Source organism: Chlamydotis macqueenii, chromosome 9 (genome assembly GCF_036417535.1).
Source record: "Chlamydotis macqueenii isolate bChlMac1 chromosome 9, bChlMac1.mat, whole genome shotgun sequence".
Taxonomy (NCBI): Eukaryota; Metazoa; Chordata; class Aves; order Otidiformes; family Otididae; genus Chlamydotis; species Chlamydotis macqueenii.
In genome coordinates, this window is record NC_141564.1 from 26,592,726 (window position 1) to 26,615,415 (window position 22,690).

The window sequence follows — 22,690 nt, forward strand, 5'->3', positions numbered from 1 at the left end:
CTATAGGAAAGAGAGCTGGTGACAGATTCTGAGTAAACTTTGGCTTTTGGGAAATGTTGGTTTCATCGAGCCACAAATGTTTTGCTCCACTCTCCTCATTATTTGTACATAGAGAAGGTGGTGCCAGAGCCCTGCAGGATTTCTGTCTGACTGGCAGTTGAAGCAGCTCTGAACAGTGATCGGATGCTCCCAGGCAGTGACCCCATGAGTTCCTGGTCCCATGCAGCGTGGGACAGTTGGCTCAGCACTGGGAAGCTGATCCCTGTAGTCTGCCATCTGAGCACTGGATCTTACGACTCTGAGATTCTTAGAGATTCTGAGCAGTTCAGTAACGAACTGGTGTGTTCATTAACCAGCAGGGTGCAAATGAACTTCCTTCCCAAAGCCGTGCCAAATAAGCTTGTACAACGGGACTGTGAAGGGGCTAGAAGGAACGGAAGCCAGGTGTACCCTAAGGCAGGAAGTTCTGCAGCTTACTTTCAGTCAGTGTTTCCCTCAGGTAAAAGTGGTACTGTACTCCCTGTGCTCACCCCTTAAAAAAGACAAAGGCTGGGGTCACCAAATTAACTTGGTCATTAAACTTCTAGCCACTCCGCACTGCTGTTGCTCTCATGGCTGAACCCCAAGCCCCTGTCCTTGTGCTGCACAAAGGGAATTCAAAACACTAGGAAATGAAAACACTACGAATGAAACTTCTGATTTTGCTGCACTGAGGCCCTCCTACAATGCCCATATTAAGATTGTTTCACTTCTTGATTTTAAAAATATGTACATATATATATAGATATAAAATTAATTTGGCCATTAAATCTGTATCCAGTTGATACATTGGTAAACCTTACCTATCTGATTTCTACTTGCTGAATAAAAAGCATTGACAACAGCAGCTCCACTTATCCACCTAAGAAAAAGAGAAGAATAAATGTTAGAATTTCAGTTCTTAAAGTGAGCATGGCCTGTGGTGACTACAGTAATTTTTCTGATTTGGCTTAAATTAACATCCCAATGAGTCAGAGCTGAGAGAGCCAGTTCAGCCAGGGAGTGTGCCCTGTCAGTCTCCTGGTACCTCTGCATTCTACGTTAATATTTAATTCAGAGCAGGAGTACATTTCTGAAGGAAATTCCTGCTCATCCTCATTTAATCATGGTTTCTTCAGCTCAGCAGTCTCTCAGCAAGAAAAACTAAATTCTCAGAGATTAAATTTATCTTTCAGATGAACTTAATCAAAAAGCTGCTCTCCAGGAGTCCACTTAATCCATTTCAGGAGCTAAGGGACGAGACAAGAGCTACTCCAGAATACTTAACCTTCTACACCATCTCCCAATTTCTTTGCCCTACTTGCTAATGTAGGTCCAGCCTTTTAGGAACGAGCAATGCCCTTTTACTTGCCCGCTTCATGGAGGAAAAAGTGCAGAAGGAAGGTTATTAAATCATCACTGATTACCTTCCAACCAAGTACCTCCTCCTGTGGAAACTGGATGAAAAGACTACACATGATATTTTTTAATACTTACTCCTCTTTGTCCACTTTTTCTCTAAGCTTTTTCAACCTTTTCTTCTGGGTAAATACTAAGTTTTGAATAATGTTCTCGAAGTATTCCTCTTCTTTGTAGTCCAACTAAAAACAAAGAGGGAAAATGTGGGGGTTTTATTGATTTGCAGTAGAAGAGAGATGAATCTGGAAAATCTAGTCCTAAGCATCATGAGCTAAGCAACACATTTTTAAGAGTATTTTTTGATCTACAATTAGAACTTGGTTTGCAGTGCTCTACTACATTACAGAGTTGGTTTTGTAGCTGGATATATGTTATTAGCTGTGTGATCTTTTTCTACAGATCTTTATTTCCTCTTTATACATATAAATTGAGTGGAGTTCAGCATTTGCTGCTTTTGACCCTAAGCTCTGAGAGTTGCCCACTTGAAACCAGTAGGTTCCAGCCTGGTAAGCTGCAATTCCACCTTAGAAAGAACACATGAGTAAGGCTAAAATGGTGTTTTAAAAAGCATACTTTGGTTATATGTCTGTATTTTTCAAAATTAAAACTTTGACTTCTGAGACATGTTCTGCCTGAACATACATGAGTACTAAATACATGAATGGGGTTACTCTTACAAATGAACCTACAAGGTAAAAGAACACTGCAGTGAAAAAGCTCAGAGGCAGTTTAAATTATGTGAGTAGTCCAATGTCACACTTCAGGGACTCATTCCAATCCATGGATAAACATGCACAGTCACTAAGTTATGTGTACTTGCATCCAGTTCAACCAGTGTTACGTCAATACGTGGCAAATTTAGACTCACCGGCCTCAACACCACTGGCTCTGTGTTCTATACTGTAATTCCTGTAGAATGTATACATTCCCGTGAAATACCATCAAATACTTCTCACCAGCTGCACTAGATCAGCTGTACTACACTGACTTTGAATAATCCTTGTTTACACCTGTGCAACTGAGCACAAGATTGAGTTATTCTGTGCAGATGCATATGGTTTGGCTTGGCTATGGAGGCAAATTCACCATTTTTTCTCTACTTACCTCCTGGTACTCACTGTTCAGCTTATTGTCATCAGTCACAATCTCATCTGGATAGCCAATCCTCTCTCTGATTGCTGTTGCCTAGGGACAAGATAATTTGATATCCATAGCAAATCCAGCCATATTTTAAAATCAGTCATGAATTACATAATAAATGCAATATGGAAGCAACTGCAGAAACTCCAGAATACTAATTATATATAAGTTTTGTTTACATTTTTTTATTCATTGAAAACTGTATAGTTTATCTTTAATTATAACAATGGAAAGTTCTAGAAAGTATGTTCTGTTCCTTCTTTCATAAATAAACTTACAGAAATGCGCACAAGACAGCCAGACATACTTCAACTACGATTGTGAGTTTAAAATCTGGTTTAAACAAATAGTAGATCTCCTGAAATATTTGACATATTTTACAGCCCTTAAAATAGAAATAAAATTCAAAACTGGACATTTTGTAACTTCAGTATACTACAGGAAAGCACATTTACAAATTTCCAGAAATTTGTACAGTTTGACTCAGTTTAGGTTTGTATTCAAATTTTTAACTAGCTTCTGCATCTGTTTTGAAGTGAAATTATTTATTTAAATATTCACAAATTTTGACAATTTGAAGTCCTGAACAAAGTTTTTTAATCCAAAGCTTACTCAGTTTTTTTTTATAGCCAAGTATTGACTTGTATTTAATGGCATTGTCAGGAGTTATTAAAAAAAAAATGAACAAATGATTCTTTAGCTATCTGTTGCAATCATAGCTTTCTGCAGACTATACAGCCTAGATTTGTTTGATAAAACAGTAATATTTTGATAGTTATTTTAAATGTTTTTTCCTAAGATTTTCTAACACAAAATTCTGGAGGAGAATGCCAGGTCCTGCTCCATAATTAATAAACCCATTATATTTTCCAAGCTTTTCAAAAGTTAAATTTTAATAATAAATTATCTTTAAAAATGCAAACGTGAGGATTTGTTATTACCTCTACAGTAAAACAAAACAGAGATGTAATAAACAGTTCTTTCAGTTCCTTCCTCCCAGCTCAGGGCTCTCTACAATTGATTTCTGTTACTGACTCCAGACTTAACAAGAACTGTCTGACACTACACCCTCCCTTGAAAGAGAGCTCTCTGATGATGTCCAGCCTGCGGTTTAACTCTTTGGTTTTGTCCTGTCTCTCCTAACAACTGATCAAATCACCATAAATCATTCCTTCTCATTTTCAGTATTACTTTCTTGTAGCTATTCTTTATCTAGCCTCTTAATCACTGATTTGCCTGCACGGTCTTAATCTTGTATATCGATTCCTCCTGTTTTGGGTGCTTATCTCCACAGAGGCCCCTTCCCATGTAATCTGGATTTGTTATAGAAAGTTAGTAAGCTGCTATGCCTATATAAACACAAATATATATGGGTTTGTATGTATAAAATAGTGATACTTTTTTTCAGGAAAAGCAACTGAAATACTGGTTTTTTTTATAGAAATACACAACATTACAAATATTTAAGATTTAACTTACTTTTTGTTCTGCTTTCTTTTTGGTTGCTGCATCCATCCAGGTAAGTTCATCTAAGGTTTTTATAAAAACATCACGTATATCTGCAATCATTTCCTCAACCTTGGAAAAAACATCAGTGTGTTACAAATCCACATAAAATGATCCAGTCATTTTTCCACAGTCACAGTTTGTTACAGACTTGTTTTCCCTGCACTGGTCGCTTGAGCATATGCTGTTTATGGGCCACACTCAAAATCTGGAGCTCAAGTTAAGCAGCACTTTGAACCTGTCCGGTGGGAGGAAAGGGAATGGCCTGAGCTCACAAGGCAATGCAATTTATTCAGATTACTAAAAATCTGTCAGATATCCATCCATTGGATGTTGTGTATCTGATCAAATGACTGTGTGTATGTCAGCCACAAAAATGGTGTATCTTAAGCCTGGATTACAGTAGGAGGGGTATGAGGAACCCAGGGCTTAACTCCAGGTTAGTTTTAGCAATTTTCTGTGTGACTGAAGGCAAACAGAAATAAGCAACTCTCCCTGTGCCTCACATTGGCAGGATGTGAGCTAGCGTCAGTCTCAAAGAACAGGCAGTGACTGTTCATTTCAGTAAGTGCTGTTCCTTGGACGTGGGTGTTGGCTTGTGCACGGGTCATTGTGAATGTGCCAGGGGTGCTTTAGGCTGAGGGCTAGCTCACGGAACATGTGGAGCAGGCAGATGCCTCTCCCCTCCAAGCACACACAACGTCATCTCTGTTTCGCGTGTTACTTCACACTGCGGTCGCTTGCTTGGAAAGCAGGCCAGCTCAAGACAAGTAATGCAGAAGTACTTAGGCACAAAGGAAAGACTCTCCTAGCGCACACGTTCTTGTTACTCCTCAGTGGTACACTGATTGAGAAGCAAATCTGAAGGTCAGGTTTTTTAGAAAGTGAACCTGCTATATGGAAGAGGTTAATAAGAATTGTCACCAGAGCTGTGTAAAGAACTGCATGGTAGGTGACGATGAAGCGATGCTTAGATGGTACGCAGGCTAAGTTTGCTAAGAGCTTTACCACATGTTTACTGTCTCCAGCAAATGCTTCCTCTACATATAATCGTCCCACTGCATTCTCCATGTTGCCATTGACGTAGTTTGCGCAACGACGCCAAACAGCAGTTTCTGATGTGGTGCCGTAAAGTGCCTGTGAAACACAAACATTAGGTAAAACAGTGACATCTAGGCCCACGGAAGGTGAAGCACAATGGTGACTGCCTGGCAGATGTGTGTTTCGGAGAAGCCTTTAATTGTGTTTGTGACGATTAGGTGGACTCACTCTGTAAAGAGAACATCTCCCTCAACAACAGGTGGAGGAAATACGAGAATCATTAGCAATATGCTTTATCCTTTCAAAACATGAAAGGTAGTGAGAAGAGAACCACTCTAAAAGCTAAGAATGGGAATGGTTAAGGAGGCATACACTGACACAAAGCTTTCAGTGCCACAGGGATCTGTTTTGCAGTTCCAGCTCTGACAGGGCCATTGTGATTATGCAGCAAATTAACTTCTGCAGTTATAAGACTGTGTTTTGTACCCAACCAGCAGCTTCTGTCAGAGCCCTCCACCTTTTGGAGCTTGCAAAGTAGAAGCTCGTTTACTCTATGTGATGTTGCTACAAGGCATGCAAGGATTTTGTCATGATACGTGACAAATTTCACGTGTTAATACGTGAAAAAAGCTGAGCGGATAGTGTAATGGTATGAGACCTGACTGCAAGGAATATCACAGACCGTGTCATTACAGGGCAACTCTCTGAAATCCCATTCTATAATGAAGTTTATATTCCATAATGAAGGAGCTCCCAGTCTCTTCAGAGGTTCAGATCAATTACTTTTGGTGTTAAAAGCTCTGTAACTGCCACACCTTGAACTGAATTACTAGGAAAATAATGTTTCTTTTCATCCTAAAACATTAGGAACTTACAGCAACAGAAACTTACCTGCTTATTAGTAAAAATAACATGCAATTAAAATGCATTACTGTGGATTTGTACATGTACAGTGCTGATGCATCTGAAATTACACCACTTGATCTCATGGCACATAGTGTCTCACCTACCACAGCGTAGGGAACACAGTTTTTTGCTTTGAAATAAATCACACATCTAGCTTTTGTATGAAAAATTCAGAATATGTTATTTTTTGTATACTACAATGACATAAAAAATTATCTGTTGTGGTTCACAAAAGTCATCTTTGCAACTTAAAAAGAGATCAATTTCTGCACCTTACGAAAAGCATTCCTTGTGTCCTTGTAGTTACGGCTTAGGCTGTTGACAAGATCCATGACAAATCGCCAGATCATGTAATTTTGAAGGTCTCTGTTTAACAAAACAACAACAATAAGCTGGTAATGTTTTTAGGCTTTTAAAGTTTACTGGAAATAAAATGCAAATTACAAAAATACCTTACATACCTACCTGGGACTGTATTTATTAAGAATAGACTTCAGCTTGATAAGGTATTCTGGATCATAAACAATGACATGTTCGGTGTTCTCAACATTAATTTGTACAGTTGACATTATATCATTTATGAATTTTGACCAGTTGAATACCTAGAAAATCAATACGCATTGTTATATAGTTAAATCGTAAAGAAACAATTTAGCTGGTTTTTCCACTTTAACTGTGTTTGGGTAACGGAAATGCTGCACTACTTGTAAATGGAGTCATCATTATAATAACTGACCTGAGATAATTTATATCCTCTAAAGCCCCATTAAAATAGGGTGGGATTTAGCAGAAAGGGTCAAGACATTGTTTTGATTTCAAACTAACACAATTAAAAATGCCATGACCCTTTCCTTTTAGTCTGGAAAAGCAGAAATGGTTTTTTAAGTAAAATTTTCAGTTGCCTTTTTGCTATATTTAGCTAAGAACTTTTAAATCCAAGCCTGACTTAAAGCCTGATTTTCAGTACAGTGTGTCTCTGTATCTGTGGGGCAGTAAGATTCGTGGTATACTTGACAGTCCATTCTGAAGTATATGGAAAGGACTTGTTCTGAAGTACACAGCAGTCCATAAAAGGATCTACTTCAATGGTATTTAAAAGAAACCCTTGAAATCCAGTATCTGTAGTGAATTTTCCTCTGCATGCCACATTCCTAGATACCGGAGAACCAACTGGTTTGGTAGCAGGTCAGTCTGCAGCACGCTGTGACAGACAACTCTCAGACAAAGGGCAGTGTTCCTGTTCGTTTTCTGCCTCTCTGGTCCCAACCCTCCTGTTTTCTTTATGCTGGCGTTAACCTTTGCAAGAGGCTCACATAACTTTCATGAGCCAGCACCTATGAAAACTACTTTCTGTTACGTTTTCATTCTGTAGTGTCCACCTAGTCTGAACAGAGCATGATTTTACTGTGTGGGCACTCTCAACTGGAAACTCTTACCAGCTTGCTGAGGAGAAAAATAATTTCCCTTTGATAAGTCTCTGGTTAGTAATATTACGTGCCCTAGACAGCAGACGTGCCAAAGGACTGACCGGAGAACACAGCCATTCTGTTGCCTACGAGGAGAATGCAGACTGGTCCCTGCTGGGCGGCACAGCACTGGGATCTGAGCCATGCAGCCAGGCTGTCAGTGGGCAGAGCCATACTGCGTGCAGCCAGGTTGCTGTTCCTCCATCACAAAACCCAAAGCAACAGAGCAGTATTAACGGGGGTGGTAACCTCTGCGTTCCCCTACCCAGGAAGTTCACAGCCGCCACTGATGTCAAGCGAAGTATTTTCACAAACAGAGTGTGTTACTTGTCTTCCTCAGTATGATACCAGCTGGGAGAGAGATCCTTCAGCATGCAGTACTGTACATTGTACGGTGCTATATATTCTCCCATTTCTCCATTCACTGTTTTGGTAAATGACACTGATGTTACAGCTACCTCTAACTTCAAATTCTCCATCTTGGCCCAAGGTTTGCTAACCCATGCCCTCTGTGGACCACCCTTTGAGAAAATGATTCGGAGCAGAAGCTGAAAATCATCATCCAAACTCTACAGCTACTCAGTGCTTTTACCGCACTGGGTAGGTGCTGAGCTTAGTAATGAAAAGGCAGGCGTTACGTTTAAGAAAAGCATACAATCTTTGTACTTGTTTTTAATATATTTTTTTGTTAATATTTAAATTTTTTGTTTTGCCTATTACTTTGAAAAGTATTGATGATTTTTCCCACTCTGTATCTTTTGAGAGGAAAGTTTTATTGGAAGAAGTAATGTCCTTCATCAAACAAACTAATGCAGCTGAGGAAAGCAGATAAGCTTTCAGGAATAGAATCACTTTAGGTTTGAAAGAGAAGCAGCAAACTTCAAGCTAATCTTGGGAATAATTGCTGTTCTATCCTTAGACCATTACAACAACGCTACCAACTCCCATCATGTGTCTTTTCAGCATTTTTGGATAAATTTAGAGCAGATGATTATTGCTGATCTGCAGCACACCCCAGGAACTAAAAATAACCAGGGCAATACCATTCTGTGACAAGAGAAGTTAGTTTCTGACATTTTGACTGTAATGGTAGCTGTTCAACTAAGACCTGTGGGGGAAGGTAAATTATGAAACAAATTAAGCTAGGCAGAAGTGAACTGTCACATAATTTAAAGTTGAGGAATTTAAAGTCAATAAAAACGGCACTGATTATGAAACTGTGGTAGGAATAATAGTTTTTCATAGTACCTTGCTGGCCTCAAAAGACTCAGTAATGTGCTCGTGCCAGTCAGACCAGAGTGCTTTCCACGTGACACGTTAACCTGCTTGCCTGTTGTGCAAGATACTGAAGTAGAAGTAATTTACGATTAAAAATATCCACATCTAGTAAGACATGTTGTTACAGAGGAGGCATACCTCTGTTATCAAATCTTTGTCTATTCTTTAGCCGGACTTTGTGGTGCCATGAATTAAAGGTTATGCCGCACAAACGGCACATGGCTCAGGATAAGAGAAAAGGTAGAGCTGAACCCTCTGGGGGAGCTACAGTGGGAGGAATGGGGAGAATTTTCCTGATTCATAGTCATGACTTCCTGGGCTCCTTTCTGCACGCTTTGGGAGCCCATCTTACAGAGGGAGTGTTGGAAAAAGAGGAGGGTTTTTTTTCTGAAACTGCAGCTCTGGATCAACAGAGAGGGCCTGAACAGTCACACTACAACATATTTGAATTAATTGGTGGCTGTAGGCTTAACTTTTGTCGGAGGCCCCCTCGAGCTGCTGTGGTAATTACAGGAAGAGAATTCATTCGTACTATGCAAAGGATGCTCTCCCGATTTCCAGCAAGGGTTATGTACGCGCAAGTTTTGTAACATTGACCATTCTGAACCCCTGGTCAAGCTCATGGTATTTTTTTTCCTTTGTCCTGTTCCATCTCTCTGTGTTGAAGCAGAGCTTCAAGTCAGGAGAAACAGTGGGTACAGAAGCACAGTCTTTTACATACAGTTTAATGTCATCGGATGTTTAGGTAATATGGTGTGCATGTGGGGTTTCCTGTTCAATTTCAAATACATCTAAACTCAAGAAAGAGATGTCTTTAAAAGAAAAAAAAACCTTCAGGCTTCATTATTAAATCTTAGCAGTCATAAATTAGAGGTTAAAATATCAGCCTATTGATCACTCACCTTATGATCGATTTCCAATGAGAAGTTGTTTTGCAGTTGTGCCAAGGTCATTTTATTGTACAGCAAAAGTGGATCGTTCCTGTCTTCAGATTTTGTTGTTGCCTATCAAAGTTAATGATGAGAAAACTACTAAGTATCTTGAGTCAGTTCACAGGAAGTGGTAAGTAGAAGAAAAAATAAAAAAGAAATTCTGGCTTAATACATTACTGTAAGTTTGCATTAACTGTAAAGTACCTCACATGCAAATATGGACAGTGTTTTGTAGATAAAAAGTATATAAAAGGGTAGGTTAAATAACCTAAATTTCTGACTTTTTGATTTGTGTTGTGTTACGGCATCAGTAACTTAGGCTGTGCAGGAACACTGATTGGAACACAGACCCATACCACTCAAGGCCCTGAGCAGACACTGTTACTGACAGGTACAAAAATCCTGGGAGAAGGGAATAAAGAAGATGTATTTATTGAGTACAGGGCGAGCAGCGTGCTGCTGTAGGAATGCAGTGTGAGCGTTCCCATCAAGGATGCATGTGCTATTTGATATGTTCTTTCTGGAACCACTGTATAGAAAGGGAGTCATAACTCATAACTCAAATAAGATTTGTATTTGTCTAGGCAATGTGGTTTTAAACCAGTGTTAAAAACGTGCATACATGAACACCTTGATAGCATGACTGTATTAGGGCCGCTTCTTACAGGCAAAAAACCTGTCTCTAGACAGCAAGCGTCAGCAGGGTGGTCTCTGGAATTAGGGCACTCACAATGTAGACTAAGGGGGGACAAAACCAGCACCTAATGGTAACTACTCCCTTCGTCTCTGAATACTCTCTTGGATCTCTTTCTGTTCTTTTCGTCAAGCACTAGTGGCCCTTGCTAGGATACTTCTGCAGGCTTCCAAAGTGCATTCCCGAATCCTCTTTCATACCTTCGCTGTCATACAGAAGTACCTTGTGACAGCATCAGCACCTGCTCCCCTCATACTTCACTGCCTTTAACTTACACTTTTTTGATGGCAAAGAGAGAAAACACAGGTACACAAAGGACTACGGGAAAAGAGTCATCTTGTGATCCATGAGAGTCATTTATGGGAGAACCTACTGCCTAAGTACTCTTAATTGAGCTGTCAGGAGCAAGAATGGCTTTTACCCATTTAAATTCTTTAGAAAATCAGTCGTGCCAAGTCTGATTTTATCTATCTTTTTTTAAAAAATATTTCTCTTCCACTTTCTTTTTTTCTAATCTATTGTGCGTTCAGTATTTTGTCTGTGTTTTCTTGAACAAATTTCCAAGAACACAATGCCAGCTCTCTTCCAGTAACGTTCAGGCTGGTGCTGAGTTTTTGATGAAAGTGATTGAAACCCAAGGCAATAGCAGCTAACCCACCACCAACTGTACTCCCTCCGTAGACACATTGCAGTTGTGGTTTCCCTTCTTACTGCCTTTCAAATCTTTCTCCAGTTAATTCATTTTCTTGTAATAATTTTCCATATCTGATCTAAGCCCAGAGCTTCTCAGGAAAATGTGAAGAAAATAAAAATCAGATGGCTTTGGTTTATACAAATGGGGAGGAAACGTCTTCCTCTGCCAAACACGAGCCCTTTCTATCAATGTAACTTGAAAAATAGCTGAAGCCAGAATATTTGTATTTGGCTTGTTTTACAGTCATCCTCGGCTTCAGGTCCTTCTGAAATGTTTAATAATCATAAGCCATGTTTTTGCGCATGAATGCTTGAATTTCTGTTTGTTTTTCTCTGTCCGAGTTCAGATTCTAGCTGTTTCTCCAAGCCATACTTTAATGGAGAACAGTGTTTGATTAAAAATGCACTTGGAACAATCAGCATTGTGGAGCAGCTTGTGCAGGACAAACATTACTTTGTGTTGCATGGCAGGCCAAGGGTTTGGAATCTACTGCTCTGGTCACCAAACAGCCCACGGGGAAAACAGGACAAAGGGAGCAGAGGCCTGAAAGCATCTCCCAAAGCTCGCTTTCTAAAACTAACTAAACAGAACCCAAGTCTCTCTCTCTTGCTCTCTCTTTCTTCTCTTGAAGGGCTTCTGTGAACAGATTAGGATAAAACATTTTGCTATTTGGAAAACAGCTAACTCAGATGTTTTCCCTTGCTCATCAGAAGGCATGTCTTTCTTATTGTGTGTTCCTCTTAGGTGTTCCAGGCCCCATACATTTTTGGTCAGCTTTTGGTCCCACAAAATAACATTAGCAAGTAACTTAACAACTCCGTTTACAGTTAGCTTTCTTAGGTATTAACAAAAATGTCAGTTATTTAAAGGCTACTTTAAAAATGTTTTTCTTACATTGGCAATCTCTTTCTCCAGCTCCATAACTCTTCTCATTTGTTCAGAAATCTCGCTCTCATTGAAAGAAATATTTCTTTCTTGTAGGATTAGTTTAGCCACAGAAATCATGAAATCAACATAGGCAGAACACGCCTGCAGGAAAAAATACAAACATTTTAAAGATAAAACTCTTCAAAGTACAACACTCCTTGATTACCTTTAAGATTTCATCGTAATTTTTATGAACTGCTGTTCTTCGTCCCTTTCAAATGGTTGATAGTAATTTATTCTGAAGTACTGTTAGATCACAAATAGAAATTAACTTTGAGAATTCCCTCATGGAAAATTGATGTATACTTTGTAGCACTGTTCAAAGCTAAACAGTCTCAACTACTGCACTGTGTTTTCATTATTTAAAATGAGACATTTGTACGTTCATATTCAAACCATCATCTGTGTTTTATCTAGCTCACTTTAATTACAACTTCCAAAAATACCACTTCCAAAGAGCAAAGTTCCCAGAAACATAAAACCGAGAGAAATGCTGATGGACTGCGTTGAATTAGCATTGTGGGAAAATTACTCCCAGAAGCAGCCTACCTCCTCTATTGCTTCTTGGAACATTTAGAAATCATGTTGCTGTATCTAAATTTAGTATACTTAGATATACTGGAGACAATATAATAAATACTAAATTTAGCATATCAGAATTCACAGAGGATAAGAATGGAAATACGGAAGTGTATACTCTTGAATGTTACACTGACAAATATCTACAGATCTCATTATATTTTATGGAACTTAGTATTATTCTAATTCCTTTTTAAGCCACACTCATTTTTCTATCAACAGAAATGCTGTTTTCAATATGCTTTTAAAATGCAAATAAAAATACATAATATTAGATTTGCTATCTAATAATAGATCTATTTTATACAAAATAGCGTAATCTGCTAAAACAGTGATAAAACCTAGGATTAATAAGGTATGCATGTAATCAGCTTTATTAATAGAAATATTTGGGTACGTTCAGCTCCTAGGGCAGAAGGACGCAGCCCTTGAAGGAATGCTACACTTACACAGCCACTCTGCTAACTGCCTGCCTTGGCATCCATCTCCTGTCAGTCCCCGCTGCCTGCCAGCAGCGCTGGGCTCTAGCAGGCTGTATGCAGCTCAGGGAAGGTACTGACAGCAGACTCCAAAAAGACGGGTGGCTCACAGCATCCTGAAGGACTGAACTCTCAGTGTTATTTTGAATTAAGATAGATTATTTTACCAGAAAGAGAAAAGCCCATGAAAGCACTGACAGGTACAAGAAGTCACAAAAGGGAGTGCACACCAAGCCTGTAAATACCATTTTACAATATCCAAATACAATTTATAAAAATTCAATACAGACGTTACCCCAGACCAGTAAGCCAACAGACATCTTTAGGTACCAATCAGTGGACGTTATTTCTGGCCTGAAGTGCAGATCATTGTATCGTCAGGTAGCAAAGAGCTAAGTCAGCTAATTTCAGATGGACTATATGAATACTCACAGATATTTTAGTGGGAACTTAGATGTCAGAATAACTCCTGTATGAGCAGAGGAGTCATTTGTCTTACAAGAGAAAAAGATTTTTAAAATATCTTGTTCACAGACTGCACTTGTGGCTTTGCGATGGGACGTCCTGACAAAGCCACAGGTTAAAGTGCAGGAGGCAGATATCTTTCTTGCTGCATACAGCTCAAAGAGTGGAATGACACAGCAGGAAACAGAGCCAAGAAAAGGTGGCTATCGCTGCTATCAGAGCGCAGGGACTGAAAGGAGGAACGTCTCGCTTGAAGTATTCATGCTTGCAAGAATACTACGAATCTGCCTTTCAGTGATAAATCTCTGGGGTTTTTAAATACTTCTTCCTCGACTTTCTAGCAGTGGAGAGTAGTATGGTACTTTCAGGTAGGTCAGAGATTAGAATGGGAATTGTCTTTTAGTGCTGCAGTGGATATAAGACAAGGAAGGGAGCAAACTGCGATACATGAGGCAGCTCCTAGAGGCCATAACACGTGATAATAATGTAACTGAGCGGTTAATATGGTAATGATTGCCTTTGCTAGCATATGATCTGTAATTAAATGTAATCAGTAGTAGAGTATTAACTGTTACCATGTCAGCAAAATACTTACAAAACCAAAATGTTTACTGTGCCTTCTCATTGCTTCTGCATTTAATTACACAGAAGAAGACTGGCTAATTAAAGATTACTGTGGTAGCAGTTTCAGCTACCACATGACTTCAGCAAATACATATACTTCAGCTCTCAAGGATTTAAAGCACATCCAAGATTAGCAGGGAGGGATACACAGTGTCAGTGCTAACAGGTTAATGAAAATGCGTATTAATAATAACTAAACATGAATTAAAGAAGACTATATGAAATTTTATGTATCTGAAGGAATTTCTATCACATACTTTAGCTGCTGCGTTTTCATTCAGCCGTTAACTTAGGGGACTGTGATCTTTCCAGATCCTTCATGTGGAGAAGTGTGCCTTTGGTTCTGAATGGCTGGGCTGTCCAGGGCGTAGTGATGCCAGAGGAGCCTACAGTCTTCTCATCCAGTGCAGAGACAATTGGTACGTACCAGCAACAAAAACCCCTTGGCTCTTAGTGCAGCCAGGAAGATCAAACTAGGTCACTAACATTTATGGCGTAATACTACACCTCATCTGCAAGACACTTGTTGCACTCCCTCCCATTCTTAGCTAACTTATTTCTCCTTGCCCTTAATCTCATTTCTCTGTATCCTCTTCATTTCCCTTTTGGCTCTCTTGCCTTCTTGCATGCTTACCCATGTTAGAACTTCCTTCTCCAGTCTGTCATATGTGCTGTTCTCACCTGCAGATCAACCTTGGTTAAAGGCTCATCATTATTCACCAGTTCTCCCAGCGATGTTTCCCAGGAGCAGAACTGGAATCTCCTTGGGGAAGGACTGTTCTTGGTCTTTGCCTGTCCCCACTCTTGAGGATATATCTGCCTTGAAAATATAGGCTAAAACTTCTAAAACATAGTCAGTGATCTGCCAGCTTCATCTTACCTCTTTGTATGCACCAGTGCATTCGTAGTAGTCACGAGAAGGCAGGCCAAGCCCAGGCTGATCAATCTATAAATTCAAATAAAAATGAAAAAGTGCTTGAGGACAAAATGGCATAGCATTGTACTATTCTTTGGTCAATTACAGGTTGCTGATGCTTCACTCTTGACAAATTATCTTCTGGCCAAAGGAGAGCTTCTCTCTCTCCTGTTGCTCTCCTTTGATTCTCTTCACTCTCTTTATACTTTTTGCCTTTCTTTTCAGGCTTCTTTTTACTGTTTCTGAACAATGCATGCCACATGTTACCAGTATGAAAACAGTGGATGTACAGAAGACAGACCAGCCCACAGACAAACAAGGCAGTTACTGCATCTTTGAAATTCATACATGCAATGTAGTCACAGATCTATCCAGCCACTGACAAGAAAGATTAGACCTCTGCTCTTGTAATTGTTGTGTCTCGGGAGTAGCTGGTGAAGATTCCCCGTAGGTAATACTATCTTCCTCAGGATTTTCCATTTTCAGAGATCATCTTACGTTTACAGGCAGGGCACTCTCAGCATACTCCTTATGCAAATGTCCCCAGCCACTTTGATATCTGTGCCAGCTGACTGCAGGTCCTGTTAGTGCTTTGGCATCTGAATACATTGTAAAAACACAACTCACACTTTGTGGGCTTTCTGCCATTGGGACCGTAGCCCAGGGTTTCAGTGACAGAGCTTTCTGCCTGGAGTATGTGGTAAGGAAATAATGTTTACTTATTTGCTTGCATGCATATGTAAGTAGATCATGTCTGTCTCTGTCCAGCGTACACATAAATTATGCCTGTACGTCTATAAATGTCTCCGTTATTCCCATCTCACTGAGAATAACAGTGTGTGAGTGCACAGAATAAAGATGTTAACTTTGAGAATGGACAGTACACTGTGAAACTGATAATTTAAGTTTGAAAACTACGTCGATTCACAAACTCACTGTTTAACATTTATGTGCTACCTATTTTGCTGCACTTCTGTGATCAACCAGACAACGCCACTCAGGGAGACTTACATGAATGATATGTGCTGTGGAATTTTTGTCATCTGTGCCAACAAAAAAATTAATAAGGACCTTTTTTCCATATCTGGAGTTCAGCTGTGCAATAGCTGTCTCAGCTGTCCAAGCAGTACCTATGCAAATGAAAGGTATACTCAGTCTCTATTTTTGGTAAGCAATGAAAAATACAGTAATTTAGAAATTTTAACTGTAAAGGAAATACACATAGATTATCTTACCATAGGAAGAATCCCAGTTAGTTGTTGCTACAGGCCAGTCAGATACATTTGGCAATAAACTGATTAAAGGCCTTCCACCTCTGCTATCAATGGTAGCTTTTGGAAAAAAAGAAAATGAGTTACCATAATATTTTAAAACACATAGATGTTATACTGTTACAATGAGTTCAGAATAATGAAGCCGAGAAATATGTTTTCACCACCACCACAACAGTTGTATGACTGTGCTTTAACATTTAATTTTAAAAACATGTTTCAGGCATGATGGCAAACAGCATATGCAAATCCTTGTGGCCATGACACTGAATTATTGTATTTTCACTCTGCAGATAGCTTGAAATAATAGTTTTAAGAAGTATTAACAGCAATAGAGAAACTATAAAAGCATGTGATTTAGGAAGCACTGCAAACTGTTTTACTGCTCCTCATTCTAGTGGCACCATCTAGCTCAAATTCTTGAAATAAATGATATCTGTGTCTTTCTAGAAGCCTGGTATGCCAGTTATTTTCCACCTCATCCCTGATAATTTCTACAAAAGAAGTTAACTCACATTCAGCTGAAAGGATTTGAGTTTAAATATCTGCAGCAAACTGGTAACTGAAGAGCAATGTACTTTCACCTAAAATATCAAAGCTAGTAAAACAGGAGCTACAATACTAATTTCACTATCGACATTCTTATTTGACTCAATAGAATGGATACATTTTTTATTTTTACAAAGAATTTCTGAAAAATTATGCACAGAAACTGGAAGGATATAGGTACAGCTGACTGTGAAGACGGGATTCTTTGGATGGTATCTATATATCCTATAGGCAATAAACTCAGGAGACACTTACTTTCATTTATGCAGGATCTGTACAGAGTTTTTGCCTTCTGCACTGCTGTTATATCATTACTGCTTGGTGTGTCAAGGACATCTGAAACACACAGACAGCAAATAGATCTTAGTATCTGATCTTCATTGGAAAGATACTGCAGGAACCATAGAGGATACCATCCTGAGGACCAGAGCGGGGACGATAACTACTCTGCATCCATCTCACATTCCAGGGAATCTTTGCCTTTCAAAACTCGAGATTAAAAAGCTCTGGAGATTACATGGCTTGCAATTACATCAGTCTGTGTTAATATACTGAGCATGAAGGAGTCAGGTAGATACCCTGTGGATCATCCTTGGCGAAATACAAATGCTCTGAGTTTTCAGGGACAGTTTTTAGGTGACCAAGCTCTTGTGTGAAGAGAACTGCTGTCAGGACCCCAAGCGTACCAGCAGGCTCTAACTGCACTGACCAGCCTGTAACCTTCTTTTCCTGTAATTCTAATCTGCAGTTTCTTCACTGCAGCCAGGAGTTCAGCTGATTGTGTTCAAGCTCTGCTTTGGTATGGTGCAGCTGTGTGACCATGGATCATATTTCTGTGAGAACCTCTAAATTGTCAGGAAGAGCTGTAAGAAGCCTCATCTCGTGCCTCCACTTGTGCACCCTATGCCTTTTGGCTCAGGAGCAGCAGCCCAGGTCAGGCCCTTGCCCACGGTCCTTGCCCACGCTCTTGTAGGTATGTTGGACGTGGCCTTGTACTTTGCTGAGCCTGACCTCGCTTGGCTGACTTGCTGGCAGACCTGCTGCGTGTCTACGGACTTGTCTGGTGGTCATGGGGCTGTTGGTTGAACCTGGTCACTGTCACCGAACTGCTCTGCTCTTCTGGTTTGGGTCCTGAGGGACTGAGTGTCTTGTCTGTGAGGCCTCTATCCAGGCCTGCCTCAAGTCACAGTCGGCTCTTGGCTCGCCTTCCCTTGTGGGGCAGCCCACTCTTGCTACTACTTTACAATTACTCCAACTACTGCTTTACAATTGCTTTGCTCCACAGAAACTGAAGCCTAAGGAATGTCGTGGCATCCATAAACCGCAAACCTGGCAAAACCAGAAGATATGCAAAGTAAAAAAGGATATTCGGTCTGGAAAGACTGTCTTGGAGAATGTTTCACTAGTATAAACTGACTTCTTTTATGCTGTTATTTTCATCCGAAAAGGGGGAATATGGACAATTTGACACTATTATATTTTGTGAAAAAAAAAAGGAGTATTTTTAAGCTTATCATGTGACTAGTTGGAAAATTGCTTGCCTGCTCTTGGAGATTTAGCTGATGGAATACAGATATGCAGGACACAGGGCTGCCAGAGAGCAACTTCCACCATTTCAGCTGACTTGGACACAGGCAGACCTCTTCTTCACCTAATGTGGCTGCTGTTGTTAGTGCATGAGGGTCATGATATGGGTGTCAGTCTTATAATATGCAGATGAGCACACAGAGTCCAGATACCAGAAAGGTCAGGTCTGGTCAGCTCTGCTCCCATGTCAGACACAACAGCATAACTTCCACAGCATTCTCCAAGCAAACAGTTTGTGGTAGATTTGTCCTGAACCGAACACAAAGAAACTGAAGTATCTGGTAGTATTTTAAGCTTTGCTAGACAACCACATCTTATTAGGATAACATGTAAGCCAAAGAAGAAACTTTATATAGTCCACAAACATAAACCCAACTGACCTTTTAAAACAACTTCTAGTTCATCTCTTAAAATGTCAAAGTTACTATAACGGGAGCTGGTTTCTGGAATGACGTTCCTCTTAAGCCATCCTCCACAGGCATATTGGTAAAAATCATTACAAGGCTCTGCAGTGGTGTCCATGTTCTCAAGGATTCGGGCTGCTGTAATACCAGACAAATCAAAGCATAAAGAATCTTTAGAGAAAATAAATGAATACATTTGCTTGCACTGAAGTAGGAAGTAGTTTAGTTTACAACAGGCTCAAGCCTACTTGAATGTTCTAGACCAAACAAAGTACTAGTCAGTGAACAACTAATTACTACTCCTTTACTGCTTATAACTTATATACTTACTAACTTATATACTTTTCTGTTGCCTGTGTTTACTGATGAATAAACTGACTAATATTCCTACTCCCTGTGAGCAGCTGTTCAGCTTTAAATAAAATGTAAGAAGTTTCATTTGCTGACTTACGCTTCTTTGTGTTGAAATGTGGTGAAAAGAGAAATTAAAAGCACAGACGTATCAGAGATTAAGTATCCTCTGTAATACAATTCAGGTACTTAAGTACAATGTAGGCTCAGCTGAATCCAATCTATTTCAGTAAAATAACGGCTTTTGTACCATTTAAGTTTTTGTCAAGAAAGTTTTCTTACTAATGCTTTCCTGAATCTACACTGATTTTTTTAGACCTATTTTTAGACCTATTGAAGGTCCCTTCCAACTCTAACCATTCTATGATTCTATGATTCCACATTTTGCTCTAGAACGGATAGTGCCTCTTGCTATCCCTGTTGACTCTCTTGAAGTGGCTCGTCAAAGACTAACTGGTCACTGACTGATCATACATGGGACTCGCTAGTGAAATTTGATTAGATTAGCATCTTAGCATCCGAGAGATGCTAAGAGTCAAGCAAGAGCTAGTGATACCTCTGAATTTCCCAGGATACTGAATATCCTTCCCATTTTCAGACATTATTTTTAGTAAATGGTAAGGCTTGTGATTTCAAATGTTCATTCCTCCCACATGAGTGAGTCAAATATTTATAGTTCTTTCTCCAGTACTTTCAATATTTCCATGTCTATTCTGCTGGTGGAAATGAGAGGTGGGTAGACAGGCTATAGTATTTATGTTGACTTGCCTCCTCCTCCCGCCTCGTTTTTCTTGAGATCTTCGGTTGGCTTAAGACTGTTGTATTTTAGGCCAACATCTGATGGTTTTACAATGCTGCAGTGCTTCAAAGATGGAAAAAGCCATGAACAACACATTTTCAATTTTAGACTGTTTCAGTAGCACTTTGGAAATAGATACAGTGCCTACCACCTGATTCTTTTCCTTCTGAAGTCAATGGCAGGCTGACTTCAGTTTGAAAGGATACAGGATGATGCCAACAGCTAGCGATTGTGAAACTCAGTCATGTTTTTTCTAAGTTTGACACTTGCTTTTTACCCATTCTTGAGAAAGCTAAGCATCCAGTCCTACTGTCCAGTCTATTAGAGCAAGGAATTTCCCCTCTGCCTGTAAACTTGGACAAGAGGCAATGGGCACATACAAAAATAAGAAAAAAATGAACAGTTTAAGTACTGCAAACATAACAGAAAGAGCTCAGTCATGGGAACTGTAGTCTTTGACTTAGGGCTTCACGCAAAGCCCGGGTATAAAGTATTCTCCTGAAGAATACTCTCCTCACGAGTGTAATTTGCACCTCTGAACCCCAAGATAACCATTCATTATTTGGCTGATACCATGGATATATTAAAGTCAATGAAATGTGTTTTTGTTATCAACAAGGCCCAGAAGCATAATGACAGATGCTTCAAAGTCCCTTCAAAGTCAGGGGGACCAGTTAGGCTAGACAGAATCCTAAACGTGCTCTAAGTTATTTTTAAGTTGATACTTGTGCCCAGAGGAGCTTTATGGTAAGTTCATGGCTGTACACACTGAGACATTTTTGCTCTGGAAATAATAAGCATGAGACTGATGAATATATTGTTATTTTACTTCTAATACAGGTTAATCCATATGTACATAAATACAGATATTACATGGTGAACTTTTCAGTAGTCCTCGGTATTGCTTTGATGAACTAGTGTTTGGGCTTGCTCCTCTTCTAACTTGTTTATTCAGTTTCCTAACTGTCACTGAAGAATGTAGAGCCTTATGTCAATTACTTTCAATTATTAATTTTATTGTAGTACTCCTGATACCCAGTTGTTGCTTTAATAGCTTACAAATAAAGTAATATAAGCTGACACAACAACCAGTGACCTGGGGAGGATATAGGAGAAACACAATATGCTTACCTAGCTGAAATTGATATGAGAGCTATCAAAATTCCCTATTCTCATCAGTCTGTGCTGTCTGGGCTAAGGAAAATTAGGAGAGAGTATGTCAGCTTATTTAAAAAATGCTCAAATGTACAAACTACATGGTACCTTCATGTGCTACACTGCAGTGGATTTCACAAACCGTGATAACATTATCATGCAGTTACTGATATTTTATCCTGTGTATAACCAATTTAGTTTTAATTAAGTTTTTTTTCTTCTGGTCATTTATTTGAAGCTCTTCTATTAAATGTACTACAAATTCTATCAGTATCTTCACTTTATTCTTTTCCAGTGGCCCATACAAAATTTTTAAATTCATTGCAAAAAACTGTCACAGTCTTGGTCAGTTCTGGTGTAAGGCATTACCATTTAACTTTATGTCTGTTCCCAATTATATTTTTTGAAAGACCCCAACAAATTTTCCAAAGTGAATACTTGTTGCTTTCTGTCTGTATCTATCTGTCTAACTTTTCCTGTATGTTATCCTACATGGTCTGGAAGAAACAGCCAAATTAAAGATGGAACTGTTATGAAATCCTGATTTGAAGATTTATCCCAGTAATGTTATTATTAATAACAGCAGTAATAGAGTTTATTTCTCTAGTTTAAGCACCTTACATTGCATTTTTAAAATATTAATTTATTTTGTTATTAAATTATATAATTCTGACAAACCCTTTGAACTATTTTTGAAGCTCTTTGAGCACTGAAGGCCTGAGCAGATGCCAGGTAACCATTCTGGGCTCCTGATTCACAGTGTTCTGCTTCCAGAGCGGAGAACTCACTCACTCTAGTGACCACCGAATCGAACAAGTTTTCTAGGGGATTACGTCCTTACCAGCACTTGCCTCGCCTTTTCATAATCTGACTATATTTCATTTAATGGCCATATAAGCATGGAGAAGGCCCAACAGTGCTGTATCAATTTCTACCTTAAATGCATTATACCATGGCGGGACATAGAAATCCTGGCTTAGTTAATAAATAACAATTTTAAATGCAAACTGGTCATTTCCAACTTTGCTTAGAGCTATCCATTCTACGTCATTTACAGACAGGCGCAGTATTTGGAACTGGCAGTTCTGTCATGGCTAGCTCATCCAAACTTCATGTCTGGGCTCCCCGATCCTACCGGCTTCCTGCACTGTAAGGTTTCACTGCTACAGCAGTCCAATAGACCACGCAGATTTGAGCTGCTTCTGCCTTGCTAGGCAAAACACACACTACTGCTACAGATCATAGAATGGTCAGAAGTAAGCGTTCCAATTTGACATCACTGCTTTTGCATCTGTTTAGATGTTATTTTTCCCTATCAATGTCCTTACTGTAATCCTTTCACAATTTAACTTCTGTATTGAGAATCTAACATTCACTAAGAATGTTTATTTGTTCCCTTAAATATTTGTGTGCTGTTGAATCTTTTAATGGAAGCATAAAAGAGTAAATCTATGCTGTAATTCATTTAGCCACTTCTTGCTAGCTCTTCC

The 22,690-nt window shown here is 39.3% G+C and overlaps 1 protein-coding gene across 1 annotated transcript in view; it reads right to left on the reverse strand.

Moving 5' to 3' along the window:
* MME (membrane metalloendopeptidase) overlaps positions 1–22,690 on the reverse strand; it is a 39,063-nt gene that overhangs the window by 9,431 nt on the left and 6,942 nt on the right. The window contains exons 4-17 of the mRNA XM_086754401.1: positions 18,872–19,033; positions 17,160–17,240; positions 16,320–16,415; positions 16,096–16,214; positions 15,049–15,114; positions 11,989–12,123; positions 9,677–9,778; positions 6,496–6,632; positions 6,303–6,396; positions 5,092–5,220; positions 4,057–4,155; positions 2,542–2,622; positions 1,516–1,619; positions 843–901 (exon numbers count right to left, since the gene is read on the reverse strand). Coding sequence (XP_086610527.1) covers positions 843–901; positions 1,516–1,619; positions 2,542–2,622; positions 4,057–4,155; positions 5,092–5,220; positions 6,303–6,396; positions 6,496–6,632; positions 9,677–9,778; positions 11,989–12,123; positions 15,049–15,114; positions 16,096–16,214; positions 16,320–16,415; positions 17,160–17,240; positions 18,872–19,033 — 1,464 coding nt within the window. The remainder of the gene's footprint in view (positions 1–842; positions 902–1,515; positions 1,620–2,541; positions 2,623–4,056; positions 4,156–5,091; positions 5,221–6,302; positions 6,397–6,495; positions 6,633–9,676; positions 9,779–11,988; positions 12,124–15,048; positions 15,115–16,095; positions 16,215–16,319; positions 16,416–17,159; positions 17,241–18,871; positions 19,034–22,690) is intronic.